Genomic DNA, 20,100 nt, shown 5'->3' with positions numbered 1-20,100 from the left:
TTTACCCAGTCCCAAGCCTCCAATTCGCACCGCCTCCTGACCTGTCCATCACCTTTCCCATCTATCCGCTCCACACCTTCCCCTCCGACCTATCACCTTCTCCCTCACCCTTATCTACCTATTGCTTTCTCAGCTACCTTCCTCACCCCCGTCCCATTTATTTCTTAGTCTCCCGGCCCAAATGCCTCATTCCCGATGAAGAGCTTATGCCTGAAACGTCAATTCTCCTGATGCTTAGATGCTGCCTGACCTGCTTGCTTTTCCAGCACGACACTCTCGACTCATTCCTCAGCATGGTCTGCTTTGAGAACTATAATGTCTGCCTGGCGAGTCACAGTCTACTTCCACACTAATGGTTCTCAATAACGTGTAGGTCCCTTCACCTCAGCAGTAAAACCCTGTGCTTAAGTAATATCTCCTCCTTGCAGCACCCAAACTTCCGGATGCCTGGGATTCTAACCCAGGCTGCTGCTCGTCGTCTCCAAGGTTCTTGATTTTAAAGGGTGCAGAGCTCTTTTCCAGCTACCATGTTCCTGGTGTTCAGGTAGAGTACAACTGCCTTGCCCACTGTTCCAATGCCCATGTGATTCCAGCAGCATGATAACCCCTCTGGACTAGCAGGAACCACTCTTCCCCTAACCTGCAATGGACCACTGCAAATTTTCCTACAATGGGATAACTCCATTGCTGTCTGATCAGCCCTTAGCTCCACTTGCAAAAACATGTCCTGAATCCCTGGTGCACACCTGATATGGTCCATGCCTACTTTCAACTAGTCCGATGCCGTCAGCACCACAACACCCATAGTCTTCATAATTTCAACCACGGTAGAACGTGGGACCTTTAACAAGTCTCCTGACTGACTTGCAGGACAGTGCAAGAGTTCAGTCTAAGAAATAGTGTTGGCAATCCATTTTCTTAACCAAAATGTCAAATTTAGTTTTGACCAGATTCAGATAACATTATGAAGGGTGATATATGAATTGCAAAGACTTAATATACATTAGGGCCAACCTTATGGTTGGAGAAACATGATGGGAAATGGATCATTCTTATTTTCAGCGTAACCCAAACTGCACTATGACTGTGGAGCAAACGACAAAGGCCTGAAAATATGAACACTGTTTGTTTGGTGGTGGCTATTTTATAATTAATAGGCCTTATTTCACCATTTATATTCTTTGAAATATAGTTTGGTTAGATCTACCATCTGTTTCCAGTGCAAATTTAAATAGTGAGCACATTCATCTGTGGTACGTTTGTTTTTGAATACAGTGATCAAAAAATGCCAATACAATTACTGAGTGACATATCTCAAAACCAGAAGTATAAGAAAACACGAACTTGCATTTATGTGACACCTTTCATGACCTCAGGATGTGCAACAGCACTTTATTAATGAAGTACTTTTTAAAAGAAATGTGGCCAACTTATGGACTTAAAGGTGAACACAGTGTGATAGTAAAGGAATAATAACCAATAAATGTTTTAATTAGTTTGATTGATGGATTAAGAACAGCCAGGACATCAAGGAGATCTCAATTGTTGCTTGGGGATATTTTACATCCATCTTAGGGCAGATGGGGACTTAACACATTGTAAAGAGAGTATTTGTAATTGCGCAGCATCCCGTCAATACTATCCTAGGTTATGTGCGCAACTTTTCAAAATGGGAACTGAACCACAAATTTCTGACTCAGGTAAGAATGGGGAAAAAGGACAACCACCATTCAAAATAATTTGATTTATTTAGCAGCATGCCTTCTATGCTGTCAGCTTTTATTATTTTCCAGATAGTATGATGGGAAAGACACATCTAGGTGAGCTCTAATGGATCAAGCAGCCTTCTATTACCTCTACAGTTTCTTATCTCCACTGAGAACTTTAGTGATCGTGTAACATGTCTTTATGACATTATTATAGATCAGAGGGGTCTCATGAAAATTTTAGTATTGTACCTACTTCCCAATACCTAGTTGAGTGTGAATTAAATCTATATAGTTATGTTATTGAGAGGGTTATAACTTCTATGTATAATTGATAAAGAAATGTAGTTTCATAATAAATGGAAAGTGAATAACAATTGGCTGTAAGGAGAGTTACCGGAATTCAAATGCATCATTGGTCCACCAAATTCAAACTTGGTGATCTAATTTTACCGGTCAGTACCCTTCTCATTGTGTTGCTTAGCTTATCCGTTTATTGTTCATCACCATTTTCTCTCATTTGCCTCTTCCTGCTGACTGTTCACAAGCTCTTATTCTCCTCCAGCTGAGGATGGAATGATACGTGATGCAGTGTTGTGTGCTGGTTTTATCAGTACTGCTGAGTGATTGGTTGTCAGACAATGTTATTGGGCTGAGGAGAGCCAGACTCCCTAATCCCCTCTCTTCCCACCTCCATCCCCTCCCCCTACTCCTGCCGAAAATTGAAAACCTCAACTCTATGTAATGTTTCATTTACATTTAAAAGATAAGACTTAGAATTACTTCAACTCTGTAAGAAACAAGGCAGGTGTCCATTCAGCTGCACTAATAATCAAGGAACACAGCTTTAATACATGGAATTCTTTTAAACTGGCCTTTCTTTTGTACATGGTGAAATTGTATTTTTTCCTAAATTTGCAATCCAAACATGTCCTAACATCAGCCACCCTCAACAATTTTCTATATAAAATGGCAAGGCATCTTTTGATTTTGAGGTACAGCAACTGCAGATTTATTCTCAGTAAGGATAAAAATAATAAGCTGTAAGCAGTATAGGTTTTGAGGATTAAGGCCTCTGCTACGAGAGTTTCTATAGCAACTGCATTTGCAAGCCTCTTGTCGCCTGTTAGGCCTTTGATCTTTTCAAAAGTACTTCTTTTGTGTACTTGCCTCCCTCTGCTGCTTTCTTGAAGGTTTCTAAAGCTCTTAGAGAATAGAATCAGGAAAATAGAAATAAACAAATTAATTGAACTCACATCTCCAAGCAATAAATCTATAGTAATCTTTCACTATGGTGGTTATCTTTTTCCTTAATAAACAAACATAAATTTGTGATGAAAATCTGCAATGATATTCTGTCTGCAAAAGTTTAATGGAAAATCAGTTTCCAATTAGAGAATGTTGTTTCTTTGGGTCTCTCAACTTCATCGGCTGTTGGTATGACAACTGTTGGGTTAAGTGGAGGGTAGAGTCAAAGGTCAAATATGAGTTGGATTCCTCTATTCAGTCAGATGCAGTGAAGGAAGAAAAGTGATTATGTCAAGAATCTGGTTTATAGTAATGTGCAATTTTAAACTGCCAAAGAATGTTTGTATGTAATGTGGTTCTTAATCATTCTAAGAGCAAACTACTAATTCTACCTGTATACTAAGGAAAGTTCAAAGACTTTATATCCAAGGTATGCATTGGCTTTTAAAATTAAATAGATATACAAAGGTATCGGTTTTAATTTCTGACTGTCATACACAACTAAAGGAAGGATTATATAAATAATATGGGAAAACCTATCAAGTGTGAATTTGACAGCTTTTCTCAATATTCATCATTTCTCATTGTTTGGAAAGTGTCTATTTCCTTAAAAAGGACAGTACCTTTGCCAACTCCCATGTCCCAGCAAGGTGATGCTTTTTCTTGACTGTCACTGATATTAGTTATGATTAACGACAAAAGTCCAGCTTAATTTTATGGCTAGTGTTATGATCCCCAAGAAAACCATTAATATGTAAAGAGGAATACACACACTCAAGTTTATAACAAATTAATTTCACTATACAAAAATTAAAGCAAACTATTAAATAAACACTGTTCACATTTTTCTACATTATATTCCACCTATCAACTTTAGTCCACTCACTTAATCTATCTTGATCTCTTTCTTAACCTCCTCTTGACAACATTTTGTCCTACCTATCTGACTATCGTTAACTTTTCATTGCAGTTCACTGGCTCTTAGGATATGTGGATTGATGAACATACACCCTGGGGTTGTTAGTAAAAATTTTTTTTAAACCATTTGCCACAGATGATAGAATAATTTTAACTTTTGATGATGCTGTTAAACAGGCAATATTGATTCTCCGCCCTTACACATTTCCACAACAGAATTCAAACTCAGGAAAGATGAATCAACATCACCGATTTACACTAATGCCCAAAGTCAAAGTGAGCTCCTCTCCCTGCCAACCCTTAATGTGCTTTGCAAAAACTATTAAATAAGATTTAACTTTTGGCTTGCAGATATGAGGACTTGGAAAATGACCTTTTGTCTCCAAGCTGAAAGATCAATATGTCAGTGTATGTGCACATTAGTCATTCTCTGAAAAGGTAAATCAGCATCAACAACAAATTTATTTTTCTTATGGTGGTTTACCTTTAGCTTTAGACTTCCTTTTCACATATTTCCTATGAGTATTTTAATTATGCTACCTACTAATTCATTCATGTTATTTACATAGGCCTTGGCATCCTTGAGACACTGTTTATTTTCTGGACTGAGAAGAGTCCAGCTCTTCTGATAGGCAGATTGCATTGGTATTTTCATTGCACCCTGAATTGGTACAAGAATAAATGGAGGAAAACTGCACCACAGAGGTCTTGGTGGGAGTTGCACTAAACACAAAAAGTTAAGACACAGGGACAGCAGGTAATCAGGAAGGCTTATGGAATGTTGGCTCTTATTTCAAAGAGGTTGGAATGTAACAGCAGGGAAGTCTTACAGGAAACTGTGTAAGATGCTGGTGAGGCCATGTCTGGAGTACTATGAGCAGTTTTGGTCCTCTTATTTAAGGAACGATATTATTTAATTGGAGACAGTTTAGAGAAGGTTCACTAGAATAATCCCCAGTATAAAGGGTTAAAAGTGGATAAATCCCCAGGACCTGATCAGATGTACCTGAGTGCTCTGTGGGAAGCTAGAGAAGTGATTGCTGGGCCTCTTGCTGAGATATTTGTATCATCGATAGTCACAGGTGAGGTGCCGGAAGACTGGAGGTTGGCAAACGCGGTGCCACTGTTTAAGAAGGGCGGTAAAGACAAGCCAGGGAACTATAGACCGGTGAGCCTGAGATCGGTGAAGGGCAAGTTGTTGGAGGGAATCCTGAGGGACAGGATGTACATGTATTTGGAAAGGCAAGGACTGATTAGTGATAGTCAACATGGCTCTGTGCGTGGGAAATCATGTCTCACAAACTTGATTGAGTTTTTTGAAGAAGTAACAAAGATGATTGATGAGGGCAGAGCAGTAGATGTGATCTATATGGACTTCAGTTCGACAAGGTTCCCCATGGGAGACTGATTAGCAAGGTTAGATCTCATGGAAAACAGGGAGAACTAGGCATTTGGATACAGAACTGGCTCAAAGGTAGAAGAGGGTGGTGGTGGAGGGTTGTTTTTCAGACTGGAGGTCTGTGACCAGTGGTGTGCCACAAGGATCGGTGCTGGGCCCTCTACTTTTTGTCATTTACATTAATGATTTGGATGCGAGCATAAGAGGTACAGTTAGTAAGTTTGCAGATGACACCAAAATTGGAGGTGTAGTGGACAGCGAAGAGGGTTACCTCAAATTACAACAGGATCTGGACCAGATGGGCCAATGGGCTGAGAAGTGGCAGATGGAGTTTAATTCAGATAAATGCGAGGTGCTGCATTTTGGGAAAGCAAATCTTAGCAGGACTTATACACTTTATAATAAGGTCCCGGGAGTGTTGCTGAACAAAGAAACCTTGGAGTGCAGGTTCATAGCTCCTTGAAAGTGGAATCGCAGGTAGGTAGGATAGTGAAGAAGGCGTTTGGTATACTTTCCTTTATTGGTCAGAGTATTGAGTACAGGAGTTGGGAGGTCATGTTGCGGCTGTACAGGACATTGGTTAGGCCACTGTTGGAATATTGCATGCAATTCTGGTCTCCTTCCTATTGGAAAGATGTTGTGAAACTTGAAAGGGTTCAGAAAAGATTTACAAGGATGTTGCCAGGGTTGGAGGATATGAGCTACAGGGAGAGGTTGAACAGGCTGGGGCTGTTTTCCCTGGAGCGTCGGAGGCTGAGGGGTGACCTTATAGAGGTTTACAAAATTATGAGGGGCATGGATAGGATAAATAGACGAAGTCTTTTCCCTGGGGTCGGGGAGTCCAGAACTAGAGGGCATAGGTTTAGGGTGAGAGGGGAAAGATATAAAAGAGACCTAAGGCGCAACTGTTTCACACAGAGGGTGGTACGTGTATGGAATGATCTGCCAGAGGATGTGGTGGAGGCTGGTACAATTGCAACATTTAAAAGGCATTTGCATGGGTATATGAATAGGAAGGATTTGAAGGGATATGGGCCGGGTGCTGGCAGGTGGGACTAGATTGGGTTGGGATGTCTGGTCGGTGTGGACGGGTTGGACCGAAGGGTCTGTTTCCATGCTGTACATCTCTATGACTATATGAGCAAAGGTTAAACAGGTTCTACTACTGGAGTTGAGAAGAACGAGAGGTAGTTTCATTTATCATTCTTAAGCGGCTTGATGGGGGTGAATCTTGTATATTTTCCCTCCTGGGAGAGTCTAGGGCCAGAGGACACAGTCTCAGAATAAAGGGGTGCCAATTTAAGACTGAGATGAGGAGGAATTTCTTCTCTCAGAGTCTTTCAAACTCTGTCCCACAGCTCTCTGTGGCAAAGAGTCCTTGTGTATATTTAAGACTGGGGTAAATAGATTTTTGTCAATAGCAGAAAGGAAGGATTATGGGGAAAAGGCAGGAAAGTGGATATAAGGAATGTTGGATCAGCTATGATCCTACTGAATGGTGGAACAGGCTCAAGGAGCTGAATGACCTATTCCTATTCATATTTCTCATCGTCTTATGGTCTTAATTCCGAAGCTTCTTATATCTGTGGATCACTTAGGTGCACACCATAGAGCTCTCTCACATTTAATTAAAGTACAATTATTAACAAGACATTAACCTTTCTTCAGAAAAGCAAAGCCTTATGTTCCATTTCTTCAATTTTTAGTCCTACAAAATAAGACAAACAATCTTTGGGGAAGATTGGATCTGTTGTAATTCTATCAAACCTGTATTAGCTTTCATTAGTGAATTGCAGACATTCATATTATGCTACTTCAGAAATGCTTCTGGAATTTTTCTCTCTAAAATAACTCAAAACATCTCACTTACAATAAATTACATTGAAGTGTGACAGTTGTTGTTACACAGGCAAGTGTGGCCAGCACATTGAGCACTCAAGCAGCAATGGAATTAATGACTTGTCAATCTATCAATGTCATCAGTGGTTGATGCTGCAGATATTGCAGTCCCCTCCCACACTTCATCAAATAATGCTGTATGATAACTAACATCTTGATACAGCAGAGCTGTTTAATATCTCATCCAAAAAGCAGTACCTTATCACTGAGACAGCAAACATGCGTCAGGCCAGTTTACTTTCTCGAATCCTGGAGTGAAGTTTAAGTCAAAAACTATCTGACTTCAGGTGAAATAGCTTTAGAATCAGCTAAGCCAACAGAAATAAAGAATTAATGATGAGGATTTTTTATAAAAAGCCTAGAAAACACTTACACACTTATTTATATATAGACATTTTAATATACTGTTGAAAACAAAATAAAATTCCTTTTTTAAATTTTAAAATAATATGTAATAAAATAACAGAAAACAAGTGAGAACTAATCATTAACCTTAATCCAGTTAATCTCAATCACTCTTTGATCATCTGTAGACAGTTATATTTAAATGAGCAGTTTTGTACAATGCCAGACTTTCTTGTGATAGTCATCAATTGCATATGGTGATAGACTACTATACTACCCAAGCTCATAACCTATTTCAAGACCTCTCTAGATAATCAGCCAGAAGTTTCCTTGTGTGTCTCACTACTTAATTTAAAGTAGATTGGGAGGAAGCTCATGCAAAGTATAAAATTCTTTAAATAAGGGCCAACCGTCTGTTTCTATGCTTCAAATTTCACATATGCTTTAAATATTATGCTATTGGAATGTTTGTGGCTCAATCTGCAAATTAATTGAGGTTTTGCTGCTATAGGTTCTGGATTATTTACGATAACTGTGAATTTAGTCACAAAATGTTACAGTATTTCATTTAGTTTTGGTCTCCAATTTTGATTTGTTTTGCATTTAATACCTCCTTCTGGCCTTTTTATTGGCTATTTTGGATAGTGTGTATGTACAAAATGGAAGGCAAGCCACCTGTTGAAACTGTCATTCTCTTTCAACTATTAGTGATCTATTCATTTTTATTTGCATCTTTACATAGCTCTGGTTTAGATTGAAGGGAATTGTAAAATTGAACTGGTGAAATGAATCTACTATTTTAAGGAAATATTATGAAAGTGGCAAAATGCATGACATTAGCAAAGATGACGCATTCTTGAAGAAAACACAAAAATGTATCAATGCACTTCCAAACAAAACCTCAACTGTTGATTAACCCTTAATTCTGACCTAAATACAAGCTCTGATGTTAACTGAATTTTTTATAACAGTGCCATCTAGTGCTTTTTGTGGCAATAAGTGACAGTACATTTTGATAGAATATGCAATTCACAACAATCTGACCCAGTTTTGGTTCCATGTAGTTTTACCTTTACCATAAACACTTTTCTAATGCACACCTATCCTCCTATCAATTAATTACAGTATATTAATCTTAAAACTGCCATTAACTAAATATGTGCTCAGGACTTTACAGTTTAGATTTTTAAACAATGCTCAGTTCAAAATCAAGTTGTCATTTGAAATAAGCCATCACTCTAACACTTGAAATTTTGAAGAAATAGGAGTCTAAACTCCATTTTGAAAATGTCTTTGAGTTTGCACCAACTTAAAATATCAGTTATTAGCAACAGCAATAAATATTAGAACATGAGATCCAACAGTGAGATTGGGCGGCACGGTGGCACAGTGGTTAGCACTGCTGCCTCACAGCGCCAGAGACCTGGGTTCAATTCCCGCCTCAGGTGACTGACTGTGTGGAGTTTGCACGTTCTCCCCGTGTCTGCGTGGGTTTCCTCCGGGTGCTCCGGTTTCCTCCTACAGTCCAAAGATGTGCAGGTCAGGTGAATTGGTCATGCTAAATTGCCCCTAGTGTAAGGTAAGGGGTAAATGTAGGGGTATGGGTGGGTTGCGCTTCGGCGGGTCGGTGTGGACTTGTTGGGCCAAAGGGCCTGTTTCCACACTGTAATCTAATCTGATCTGATCTAAATCTGATCTAATCTGATCTAAACAGTCTTGAAATGAGGAATTCAAAATGACTTCAACTTTAACAGTACTAGAGTACTATTTATTTTGTGTCTGTCTTGTAACAGAGAGGAGACCTTAAAAAAAAATGTAACTGGTGTTGCAGAAATAAGACTCATAATTAGCTGGACTTGCATCAGTCATAATGAGAAGAATACAAAACTAGATAATGATTCATCAATTCTACCAACCTGGCCTTATTGTCTAGTTAGACAAGCAGGAGGCTGGAAGAACACTGCGCCAGGTAGCATCAGAAAGTGGAGAAGTTGACATTTTGGGTGTAACCCTTCTTCAGGAATGGGGGTGGGTATGGGGGGAGCTGCTGATAAAGGGGTTGGTGGGGGCAGGGTAGTGAAGTGGAGATAGGTGAAGACAGGTAGAAGGTACCTTAGTCGCTGGGAGGAATGGAAGGTAGGGGAAGGGAGTCGGGGGAAGGGAAGGGAGGTTTTTAGAGATTGGAGAACTCAATGCTGAGTCCTCCAGGCTGTAGGCTGCCCAGGCAGAAGGTGAAGCATTGTTCCTCCAATTTGTGGGTTTGGTTCGTTGTGGCAAGGGAGGAGGTCAAGGATAGTCATGTCAGAAAGTGAGTGGGAAGGGGAACTAAAATGACTACTACTGAATAATGATCATAAAAATTAACAGATAATCTCCCTCAAATTGATGACATTGTATGAATTCTAAGCCAATGCTGGAAGACATTGAAAGTGTAAAGTTTACACTCTACGTAACCCGAGCCATTCAAAGATGGATATATAAATTCATGATTCTGACCTTTACATTAAAAAAGGGAGTAAATATTTTTAGAATATGTAATACTCCTTGTACAGTCATTCTTTATCTTGATAAGCAAAAATAAATTATGTGCACCCATAAAGTGGTAACTTTAGAAGCCACTATAGTGAAACGCCTGTTTATATTGGAATGCATATTGGTCTCTTGCACACCACAGCAAATGGGGGAGGTCATGTTGTTTATATTAAATTCCAGTTATCCAGATCTTTTACAAATCCCTTTTGGATAATTTATTTTCTTCTGTTCTTTCAATATAATGTGTTCAATCAAATCTATGTGCATAGTTATTTTTCTAAACTGCAGAATCTAGAGCGGCAGAATTGTTTTGCAGAATGTAGCTTTAACCGCTGACATCAGTAGGTTCAAGGACTGAGCATGTTTCGGTCACAAGTACAGATTGAACTGTACTCTATTCATGCTTAGTAATATTTCTTTCTCTTTTTCTCTCTCTCTCTCTTTCTCTCTCTTTCTGATTTCCTAGGTAGGAGTGAAGTGGTTGCAGATCTCTTGCCCAGTTTTGATGTAGAGATTATGCCAGGTACTGGTATTCTTCTGAAGTCCATTTGTTTCTTACCTACTCCCATCATTTATATTCACCATGATGCTTCTATTTGTCATCACGGCCTGACATTTTACGCAAATTGCTATCGTTATGTTTTTTATGACTGCACCAAGAGTTATGTATTAAACGGATGTTGGTAATAAATCAGCAGAGAAATAGCAGCTACAATTTAACACAATAATGTGAGGTTTGGCAAAGAAAATGTTGATGTGGGTTATGTGGTAAATTAGAATACACTTAGTGATACCACCAGACAGAGGAACAGAAGTAGGCCATCTGGCCCAATGAGCACAGCAGATCAAGCAGCATCCGAGGAGCAGGAGAATTGATATTTCATCAGGATGAAGGGCTTATGCCCGAATCATCAATTCTCCAGCTCCTTGGATGCTGCCTGACCTGCTGTGCTTTTCCAGCACCACACTCTCGACTCCGATCTCCAGCACCTGCAGTTCTCATTTTTTCCCATTTGGTTCATTGAGTCTTATCTGCCATTGAGTGAGATCATATTTGATCTGATCGATTATTTTTTTTTGGCCTTTTTCTTGAACCTTTTATCCCTATTGATTGAGAATCTATGTCAGCTTTAAATATTCTTCATGCCCAACCATTGCAGCTTCTGTGATAAGGAATTCCACAGGTTCACTTACCTTGAACAGAAGACAGTCCTAGAGTCTTCTGCAAGGTGAAAAAAATTGTCAAACCCTCACCCCCCAAGAATCTTGTGTTTCAATAAGACTTCCTCTCATCCTTCTAAACTCCAGTGAGTACAAGCCCAACCCACTTAACCTCACTTCATAAAAGAAAATCCCACCATACCCAGAATGAAACTAGTGAATCTTCTCTGGACTATGTCATTTGACAGTATGTCCTTAGTTAGTTAAAACTCACACAACACTAGGTTATAGTCCAACAGGTTTATTTGGAAGGACAAGCTTTTGGAGTGCTGCTCCCTTGTCAGGTAGCTAGTGAGGCAGGATAATAGGACACAGAATTTATAGCAAAAAGATCATAGTGTCATACAACAGATGTGATATATAGAACAAACCTAGACTTAACAGCAATCTAGGTTTGTTCAATTTATCAAATCAGTTGAATGACACAATGATCTTTTGCTATAAATTCTGTGTCCTATTATCCTGCCCCACTAGCTACCTGATGAGGGAGCAGCAGTCCAAAAGCTTGTCCTTCCAAATAAACCTGTTGGACTATAAACTGGTGTTGTGCGATTTTTAAGTTTGTCCACCCCAGTCCAACACCTGCATCTCCACATCATGTCCTTACTTAGACAAGGGGACCAAAACTGTTCACAGTATTCTTGGTGTGGTCTGATTGCTGCCTTATACATTTTAGCAAGATGAGCCTTTTTTTTTACTCCATTCCCTTCGAAATAAAGGCTAACATTCCATTTGCCTTCCCTGTCATCTGCTGACGTATTGAATGTAATGTATTAATGTAACTTCCTTATTGGAGCAAAAGGGAGATATTGGTATTTTCAACTTTAAAGCCACTCTAAAATCATCAGCATGATGTTCTCAAGCCTCTTAGATTTAAAGTGAACGGGGTATTGGGATACAGAATAAGATGTAAAATTCAAAGAGGTAATTTTAAGAACTGTTTCTGCCCTGATGAAACCACATAAAAACTGATAGCATTTTTACTCACACGATTTTAGAAAGATATTCAGTTGTTGAAGTGGGGTAGGGGAGAAGAGCTATATTGTAAATCCTTGAACTGAGGGGATTGATGTAACAACTAGGATTCACTACCCTTGAACATTTCCCTAGATTCTGAAAAGATCCCAATGGATTGAAAGCCTCATATGTAATACCATTGATCAAGAAAAAAGGTGAATGGAACACAGTAATCTACAGGCCATTTAGTCTAACATCTATCATTGGGAAAATGCTGGAAATCAATTATTAAGGAGGAAGTAGAAAGTCATTTGGAAAAATTATATTCCCAGATAGTCAACATGACTTTGTGAAAAGAAAAGTCTGTTTGAGACACTTATTAGCGTGCAATTAAGAACATAGGAAACAGGGGCAGGAGTAGGGAATCTGCTCCACCATTCAATTAGATCATGGCTGATTGTTTTTTGTGGACTCGGCTTCACTTACCCACCCACTCACCATTAATACCTTTACTATTCAAAAATCTATCTATCTTTGTCTTAGAAACCTTCAACGAGGTAGCCTCAACTGCTTCTCTGAGCAGGGAATTTCACAGACTCACAACCCTTTGGGTGAAGAAGTTCCTCCTCAACTCAGTTCTAAATCTGCTCCCCCTTATTTTGAGGTAACGCACCAGTGGAAACAACCTTCCTGCTTCTACTTTATCTATTTCCTTCATAATAGTTATATGTTTCTATAAGATTGCCCCTCATTCTTTTAAATTCCAATGGTATAGTTCCAGTTTACTCAATCTTGCTTCATAAGTCAACTCCAGAATCAACCTGGTGAACTGCCTCCTGCATCCCCTTCAGTGCCAGTACATCCTTTCTCAAGTAAAGAGACCAAAATTGTACACAGTACTCCAATGTGTGGCTTCACCAGCACCCTATACAACTGCAGCATAACCTCTCTGATTTTAAACTTCATCCTTCCAGCAATGAAGGACAATATTCCATTTGTCGTCTTGATTACCGAATGCAGCTGCAAACCAATGTTTTGTGATTCATGCACAAGGATACCCAGGTGCCTCTGTACAGCAGCATGCTGCCATTTTTCACCATTTAAATAACAGGCAATTTTTCTGTTATTCCTACCAGAACGGTGACCTCACATTTACCAACATATACTCTGTCTGCCAGACATTTACTACTCACTTAACCTATCTATGTCCTCTACACACTTGCAGCATCATCTGCACACCTTGCTCGACCACTCACCTTCTTGTCATGTGAACTTTGACGGAGTACGGTTGGTCCCCAAATTCAAACCATTTATGTAAATTGCAAACAATTGCAAAACAAAAAACTTCATAGGTGAAGTATAATATAGAAAATGTGAGGATATCCACTCTGGCAGGATGCATTGTAAAACAGATTATTAATTGAATTGAGAGAGAGTGCAGAATGTTGACCTTCATTGGAAGTGGGATGGAATATAAAAATTGGATAATCTTGCTGCAACTAGAGTACTGTACTTAGTTTTGATCTCCTAACTTAAAGAATAATGTAGTTACATTGAAAATAATTCATAAAAGATTCATTAGACTGATTCATGGGATGAGGGGATTGTCTTATGTGGAAGGTGTAAGCAGGTCAGGCTTGTATCCATCAGAGTTTAGAAGAATGCAGCGATCATATTGAAACATCAAAAATTCTGAGGGGGCTTGACAGAAGTTCTTGTCTCAAATGGGGGAATCTAGAATCACGGTGGGCTACAGTTTAAAAATAAGGGTCTCACATTTAAACCTGAGATGATTAGATTAGATTCCCTACAGTATGGAAACAAGCCCTTCGGCCCAACAAGTCTACACCGACCTCCGAAGAGTAACTCACCCAGACCCATTCACTTATGCTATATTTATCCCTGACTAATGTACCTAACACTATGGGCAATTTAGCATGGCCAATTCACCTGACGTACACCTCTTTGAATTGCGGGAGGAAACCGGAGCACTCAGAGGAAACCCACATAGACACGGAAAGAATGTGCAAACTCCACACAGCCAGTCGCCCGAGGTAGGAATCGAACCCACGTCCCTGGTGCTGTGAGGCAGCAGTCTAACCACTGAGCCACTGTGCTGCTCTAGATGAGTAGGAATTTTTCTCTCAGAGGTCCATCGTCTTTGGAATACTCTTCCCAAAGACAGTAGAAGCTGGTTCATTAAATTGGGGTTAAGGTTAATGAACAAGGCCAGGTTAGACATGTTTTAGATTGACAGGAAAGACTGGAGCAGGAAAATGGAGTTGAGTCCACAACTGATCAGCCATGATCCTATTGAATAGCAGAGCAAGTTTGATGAAATGAATGACCACATTCCCTTTTAGTTATGCTTAGAGGTTCTATGCATGCCAATTGACCAAAAGAAATAGTGAACTGGGGTAGCTGATAAAGTCTAAAATTAAGTACAGGTGGTTGTAGGATAACATGCGTTTCAGCAGTGCTAAAGGACTATAATGTCACTGAAGAATTAGGGAATGGCATTTTTGAGAACGCTTACCTTCATTCACAATAGAACAATTCCAGTGCGGATTGATCCGCGTGCTTCATTCTGCATATGCACCAGTGTCTGCACCATTTCACGCTTGTGCGATGCCAGTACCACTCTTTGTGCTTCTCTGCACATGCGGCAATGTCTACGCCGATGTCTTTGTGCCGTTCCGCGCATGTGCTGATTTTCTACCATTCTGCACATGTACTGATGTCCATGCCACAGTGTCTGCCAAAACTGGTATCTAAGAACATTTTTCTTTTATGTATCAAATAAAAGCCCAAGAAGTCCTATTTACAAATTAAGGATAATAAAGAAAATTGGGAAATGCACAAGGACTTCTATTTACTTAAAGGATATTAAATGTTTGAAACAGATTGCCAGTATGAGTGATAGACCAAGAATGTTAATGAGTTTCCAGTAGGAATTGGACAACGTATTGTCAATATTTGAAGACAATCTTTCATATTTAACAGAAAAACGAATAAATGCTGTGGATCAGTGGACTAGATGGATTGAAGAGTTTTGCTTGAACTGAAATTATTACTATTTTGAACCAACAAATATTACATAATTAGTTATTTTGCAAAACTATGTCTTGGCTTACTCTGAACCAATCAAACTGATTTACTTGCCATTAGAAAATGTAACTACCCAACCATAAGTCCCCATTTTCTCAGACAAATAACGTCACATTCTCACAAATGAGTCAAAACCACCTTAGCATTCACAAAGATTTGCTTAATAGTGCAGGAAGTTGAATGGGTAAGTGTTAATTCCTCATGTATATTTTTTTAAATCATGCGTGATTGATTACAATTAATGTTTGGCCACCAAATCATTTCCATCAATAGGAGAAAATTTTAAAAGCTGTCACTTGGGAAATCATAGGACACTGACAAAGCTGCCTCTTAGTTCAGCATTGGTGCCTCCAGCAATGTTGTCTTGTTTACCCCACTGTTGTAGCCAAATTTGGTCCAAAAATCAATGGAATTATTGTTTTAATTTAACCTGAGCATTAAGAGATTAGTTTGAACTGACCTCTGAAATACCTTTGTTTTCAAACTAACTCTCTTATTGATAGCATGTAAACAAAATATTTAAATGCATGATTAATTATCACAACAAATTCTTATTATTTTTCCATCCGAGCTTCCCAAATTGATTGATGGTTGTTGTAGTGTTGTCTTAGTCAGAATTCCCAAACGATTAAAGTTAGTTCTGATCAGCTTTCTACTTTTCACCTCCTTGAGTTACTGACTTTTCCTAAAAGAGGAATTTTTGACATCCAATGAGTAGAACTTTCACCTAGTTCTACATTCTACTGGCTCATTTGTGAAATAGCTCATTGTACACATTTCATACGTCCTGTCATAATATGCATTTTTTTATATAAAGAAATCAAAAATCAAAAATAGGAGCAATACTAGGCCATTTCAATTCCTCCTTGAAATTATATAATGTTTTGGCCTCGATTCCACAGGCTCACCACTGTCTGGATAAAGAAATTTCTCATCTCAGTCTTAAATGATCTACTCCATATCCTTAGACTGTACTGGACTCCCCCATCGTCAGGAACATTGTTCTTGCATCTATCCTGTCTAGTCCCGTTAGACGTTTATAGGTTTTTACAAGATTCCTCCCCTTCATTATTCTAAACTCCAGTGAATACAATCCTAACTGAATCTCTCCTCACATGTCAGTCTTGCCATCCAGGAATCCGTCTGGATTCGCTGCACTCCCTCTAATGTGAGAACATCCTTCCTCAGATAAGGAGACCAAAACCGTACACAGTATTCCAAGTGGTCTCACCAAGGCTGTCACTTGGGAAGTCATATTTCGACTTAAGTAAATCGGCAGAGAATTCAGAGAACAATATTGCAGCCAGACATCCCTGCATCTGTACTCAAAACCTCTCGCTATGAAAGCCTACATACCATTGGCTTTCATTACCACCTGCTGCACCTACACACTTACCTTCAGCAACTAGTGTAAGGGGATACCCGGATCTCGTTGTACATTCCTCTCATTCAATTTATAGCCATTCAGATAATAATCCACCTTCCTGTTTTTGCTAGCAAGGTGGATAACCTCACATTTATCAATGTTATACTTCATTTGCCATACATTTGCCCCCCCTCACTCAGCATGGACAAATCACACTTAAGCACCTCTGCATTCTCCTCACAGCTCGCCATCCCACCTAAATTTGTGACATCTGCAAATTTGGAGACATTACATTTAGTTACATATTGTAGAAACTTGGGTCCAAACTGATCCCTTTGGTTCCCTATTGGCCACTGCGTGCCATTCAGAGAAACACCCATCTATTCATTTTCTTTTTTCCAGTCTGGAATCAGACCTGTCCATGTCAATACACTACCTCAATCCTGTTAACTTATGAGGGGCTTTGTCAAAAGCCTTTTGAAAGTCCGGATAAACCACATCCATTGGTTTCTCCTCATCAATTTTATGAATCACATCCTCGAAGAATTCCAGTGGATTTGTTAAGCATAATTTTCCTTGCGTACAGCTATGTTGACTATGCTTGATTTTACTAGGAGAAAGTGAGGACTGCAGATGTTGGAGTACCAGAGTTGAAAAATGTGGTGCTGGAAAAACACAGCAGGCCAGGCAGATTCCGAGGAGCAGGAGAATCGACGTTTCGGGCATAAGCCCTTCTTCAGGAATGCTTGACTTTACCACTGTTTTCCAAATGCTCCACTATTAAATCTTTCATAATGACTCTAGCATGTTCCCCACTACTGATATCAGGCTGACTGGTCTATAATTCCCAGTTTTCTTCGACCTTTCTTTGAATATTGTGGGGTTACATTGGCCACTTTCCAATCTATAGGAACTGCTCCAGAGTCTAAGATGACCATCAAAGCATCGGCTATGTTTAGAGCCATTTCCCTAAGTACTGTGGGATGTAGATTATGAGGCCCTGTGGACTTACCTGCCTTCAATCCCATCAATTTCCCAATACAATTTCTCTACTAATACTGATTTCCTTCAGTTCCTTCCTAACATTAAACCTTGTATTCCCCAACATTTTTGATATCTTATTTGTGTCCTCCTATGTGAACACAGAGCCAAAGCATAAACTTTACATTGATCTTCATTGAATCTTCCTGCATAAATTAGATTTTTTAAAAATTCACTTGTGGGACATGGGCATCACCAGCAGGTCAGCATTCATTACCTGTCCCTAAATGCTGTTTATTTCTCTTATACTGGTTAGCTATTTAAGGGAAATACTTTGAACAATAGGTGACCTTGGATACACTGGAATCCCTGGAGAACCATTGATCCAAAGTCAAAGCTGTCCCCACTTAATTGACTCTTTTTCATGAAAGAATGTGCCAGTCCAAGTAAATCATCAGCTGTCCCTCAATTTGTGTGTGAAGTCTACTCGGGGATCTTCATGTGACTGAACAGACTGAATCCTGATACTCAATTCTCGGGGTGCATAGGGCAGGATCTGGATTTCAGAATATTTTTCTTTCCTTCTTTGCTGTCTCTCTGCCTCATCTTGAAGTGTTTGACCTCAAAGCATGATGTAGCTTAAAATGGCCCATTTTGAACAATTAATAGCAAGTTCTTTGCATTCATTAATGTCAAACCTGCTTGTTTGTAGGAAAGCGTCATTGTGCTATTGTAGTATTTTCTTTGTCCTCTTCTGGAACATTGGCCATTTGAGAGTTTGAGAAAACAGGATCTGTCAGGGAGATGCAGCCCTTCCTGATGAAGGGCTTATGCCTGAAACGTTGATTGTCCTGATCCTTAGATGCTGCCTGACTGGTTGTGCTTTTCCAGCACCACATTCTGCGACTCTGATCTCCAGCATCTGCAGTCCTCACTTTCTCCTAGATGCTTTCTAACCATCTGGACAGTGTCCAGTCACCGTAGTTGGTTTTTTAGAAGTTTTGATTGAAAGCTTGTGAAGCTGGCTTCAAGGAGGATACTAGCATTTATGTGTTGCTCCTGCTATTGAAGCCAAAGAATGCAGCAGAGGCCTTGCTGATAGAATTCCTTCAGTGGTCTCAACACCAAGCTACTAATGGACCATTAACTGTATAGAATCCCAATAGTGCAAACAGAGGTCATTTGGCCTGTCAAGACTGCAATGATCCTCCAAACAGCATTCCACCCAGTTCCAGCCAGCATTCACCCATCCTATTCCCACAACCCTGCATTTACCATGGCTAATCAAATGAGCCTATACATCTTTGTGACACTGAGTCAATTTCCCATGGCCAATCCAGTTAACCTGCACATCTTTGGACTGTGAGAGAAATCAGAGCATGTGGCTGATTAAGTCAGAGGGACAATATTTCCTGTATGTTTCTATAGCCAAATTATAAATGGGGTCTGATGCAAAGGTATCATTAATTTTGTTTAAATAGCACAGAGGACATTGTGGTCACATCAAATTGACAATTTATCAAAAGAAAGGAATTATCCATCATTGGATTGTCCATGTGAGAGTATCTTGCTGAAAGTTCAGAGCAAAATAATGTAACAAAAATAAGTTAAGAATTTTTCAAGCTTTAAAGGAAAGTTCAAATTGTTTTGTGCGATTACACATGCTAAAGCAATAGTATCATATTTAGAAGAATTGTTCACCAGAAGTAATTGCTTTCATATGTCATAAGTTCAGCTCAAAATCAAATGTACATTTATGTAATATCTTACCACGTTTTTTGTAAACAGCCCCAAAACTCTTCATGACCTGCTTAGCAATACAATTATTGTTAGATAATTAAATGAGTTAATTTGTGCACAAGATCTCAAACAGCAATGAGATAATTAATTGCTTAATGTGGTCATTTTGGCATTGGCTGAGCGAGAAATGTTGGTTAAACACCATATTGCAATCTTAGCATCCACTGGAATTAGATTAATAGCGCTACATTTTAACATCTTAGCCAAAGATGACAGTTTGAATAATGCAACACTCCTTTGTGCAGTCTCAGATTATGCACTTAAAGCTGAAGTAGCATTGAATCCAGAACCAACAATGCTTTCAACTGGACAAGAATTGTACTGAAATTCTGAACATGACTAATGAAATATTATTTCATATTACTTCCTCCGATCTGATAAGTCAGAATATTTCATTTATTCGTATGGCAGTTTATACAAGTAAAGAAGAAATAGTGTGGATTTTAACTTACCTCTTAAAGGACTTTATGATCAAAGGGAAATGGCCAGAGTTTGGGATATAGCTTGCAAATGAGCTGATTTTTCCAGGTAGCTGCTTTTCTGTTTGCTGCTGATCTTGAATGATGTTGTTTCATGCCTGAATGATCTGATTGGAACAAGAGAGTCACAAATCACAGATA

General features: G+C 39.2%; 1 protein-coding gene across 2 annotated transcripts in view; it reads left to right on the top strand.

Moving 5' to 3' along the window:
• The window catches only part of ildr2a (immunoglobulin like domain containing receptor 2a), a 128,099-nt gene that overhangs the window by 72,996 nt on the left and 35,003 nt on the right, over positions 1–20,100 (top strand). Inside the window, exon 4 of one of the 2 annotated variants that reach the window (XM_043701023.2) lies at positions 10,514–10,570. The exons of the other annotated variant lie outside the window; for it this stretch is intronic. Within the exon in view, the coding sequence (XP_043556958.1) occupies positions 10,514–10,570 (57 nt within the window). The remainder of the gene's footprint in view (positions 1–10,513; positions 10,571–20,100) is intronic. 2 annotated transcript variants of the gene reach the window in all.

The sequence above is a fragment of the Chiloscyllium plagiosum genome, unplaced genomic scaffold, assembly GCF_037043375.1.
Source record: "Chiloscyllium plagiosum isolate Xiang-an unplaced genomic scaffold, Cpla_swu_hap1 HiC_scaffold_12, whole genome shotgun sequence".
Classification (NCBI taxonomy): domain Eukaryota; kingdom Metazoa; phylum Chordata; class Chondrichthyes; order Orectolobiformes; family Hemiscylliidae; genus Chiloscyllium; species Chiloscyllium plagiosum.
The sequence above is the reverse complement of the archived record's forward strand: the minus strand, read 5'-3'. Positions and strand labels throughout refer to the sequence as shown.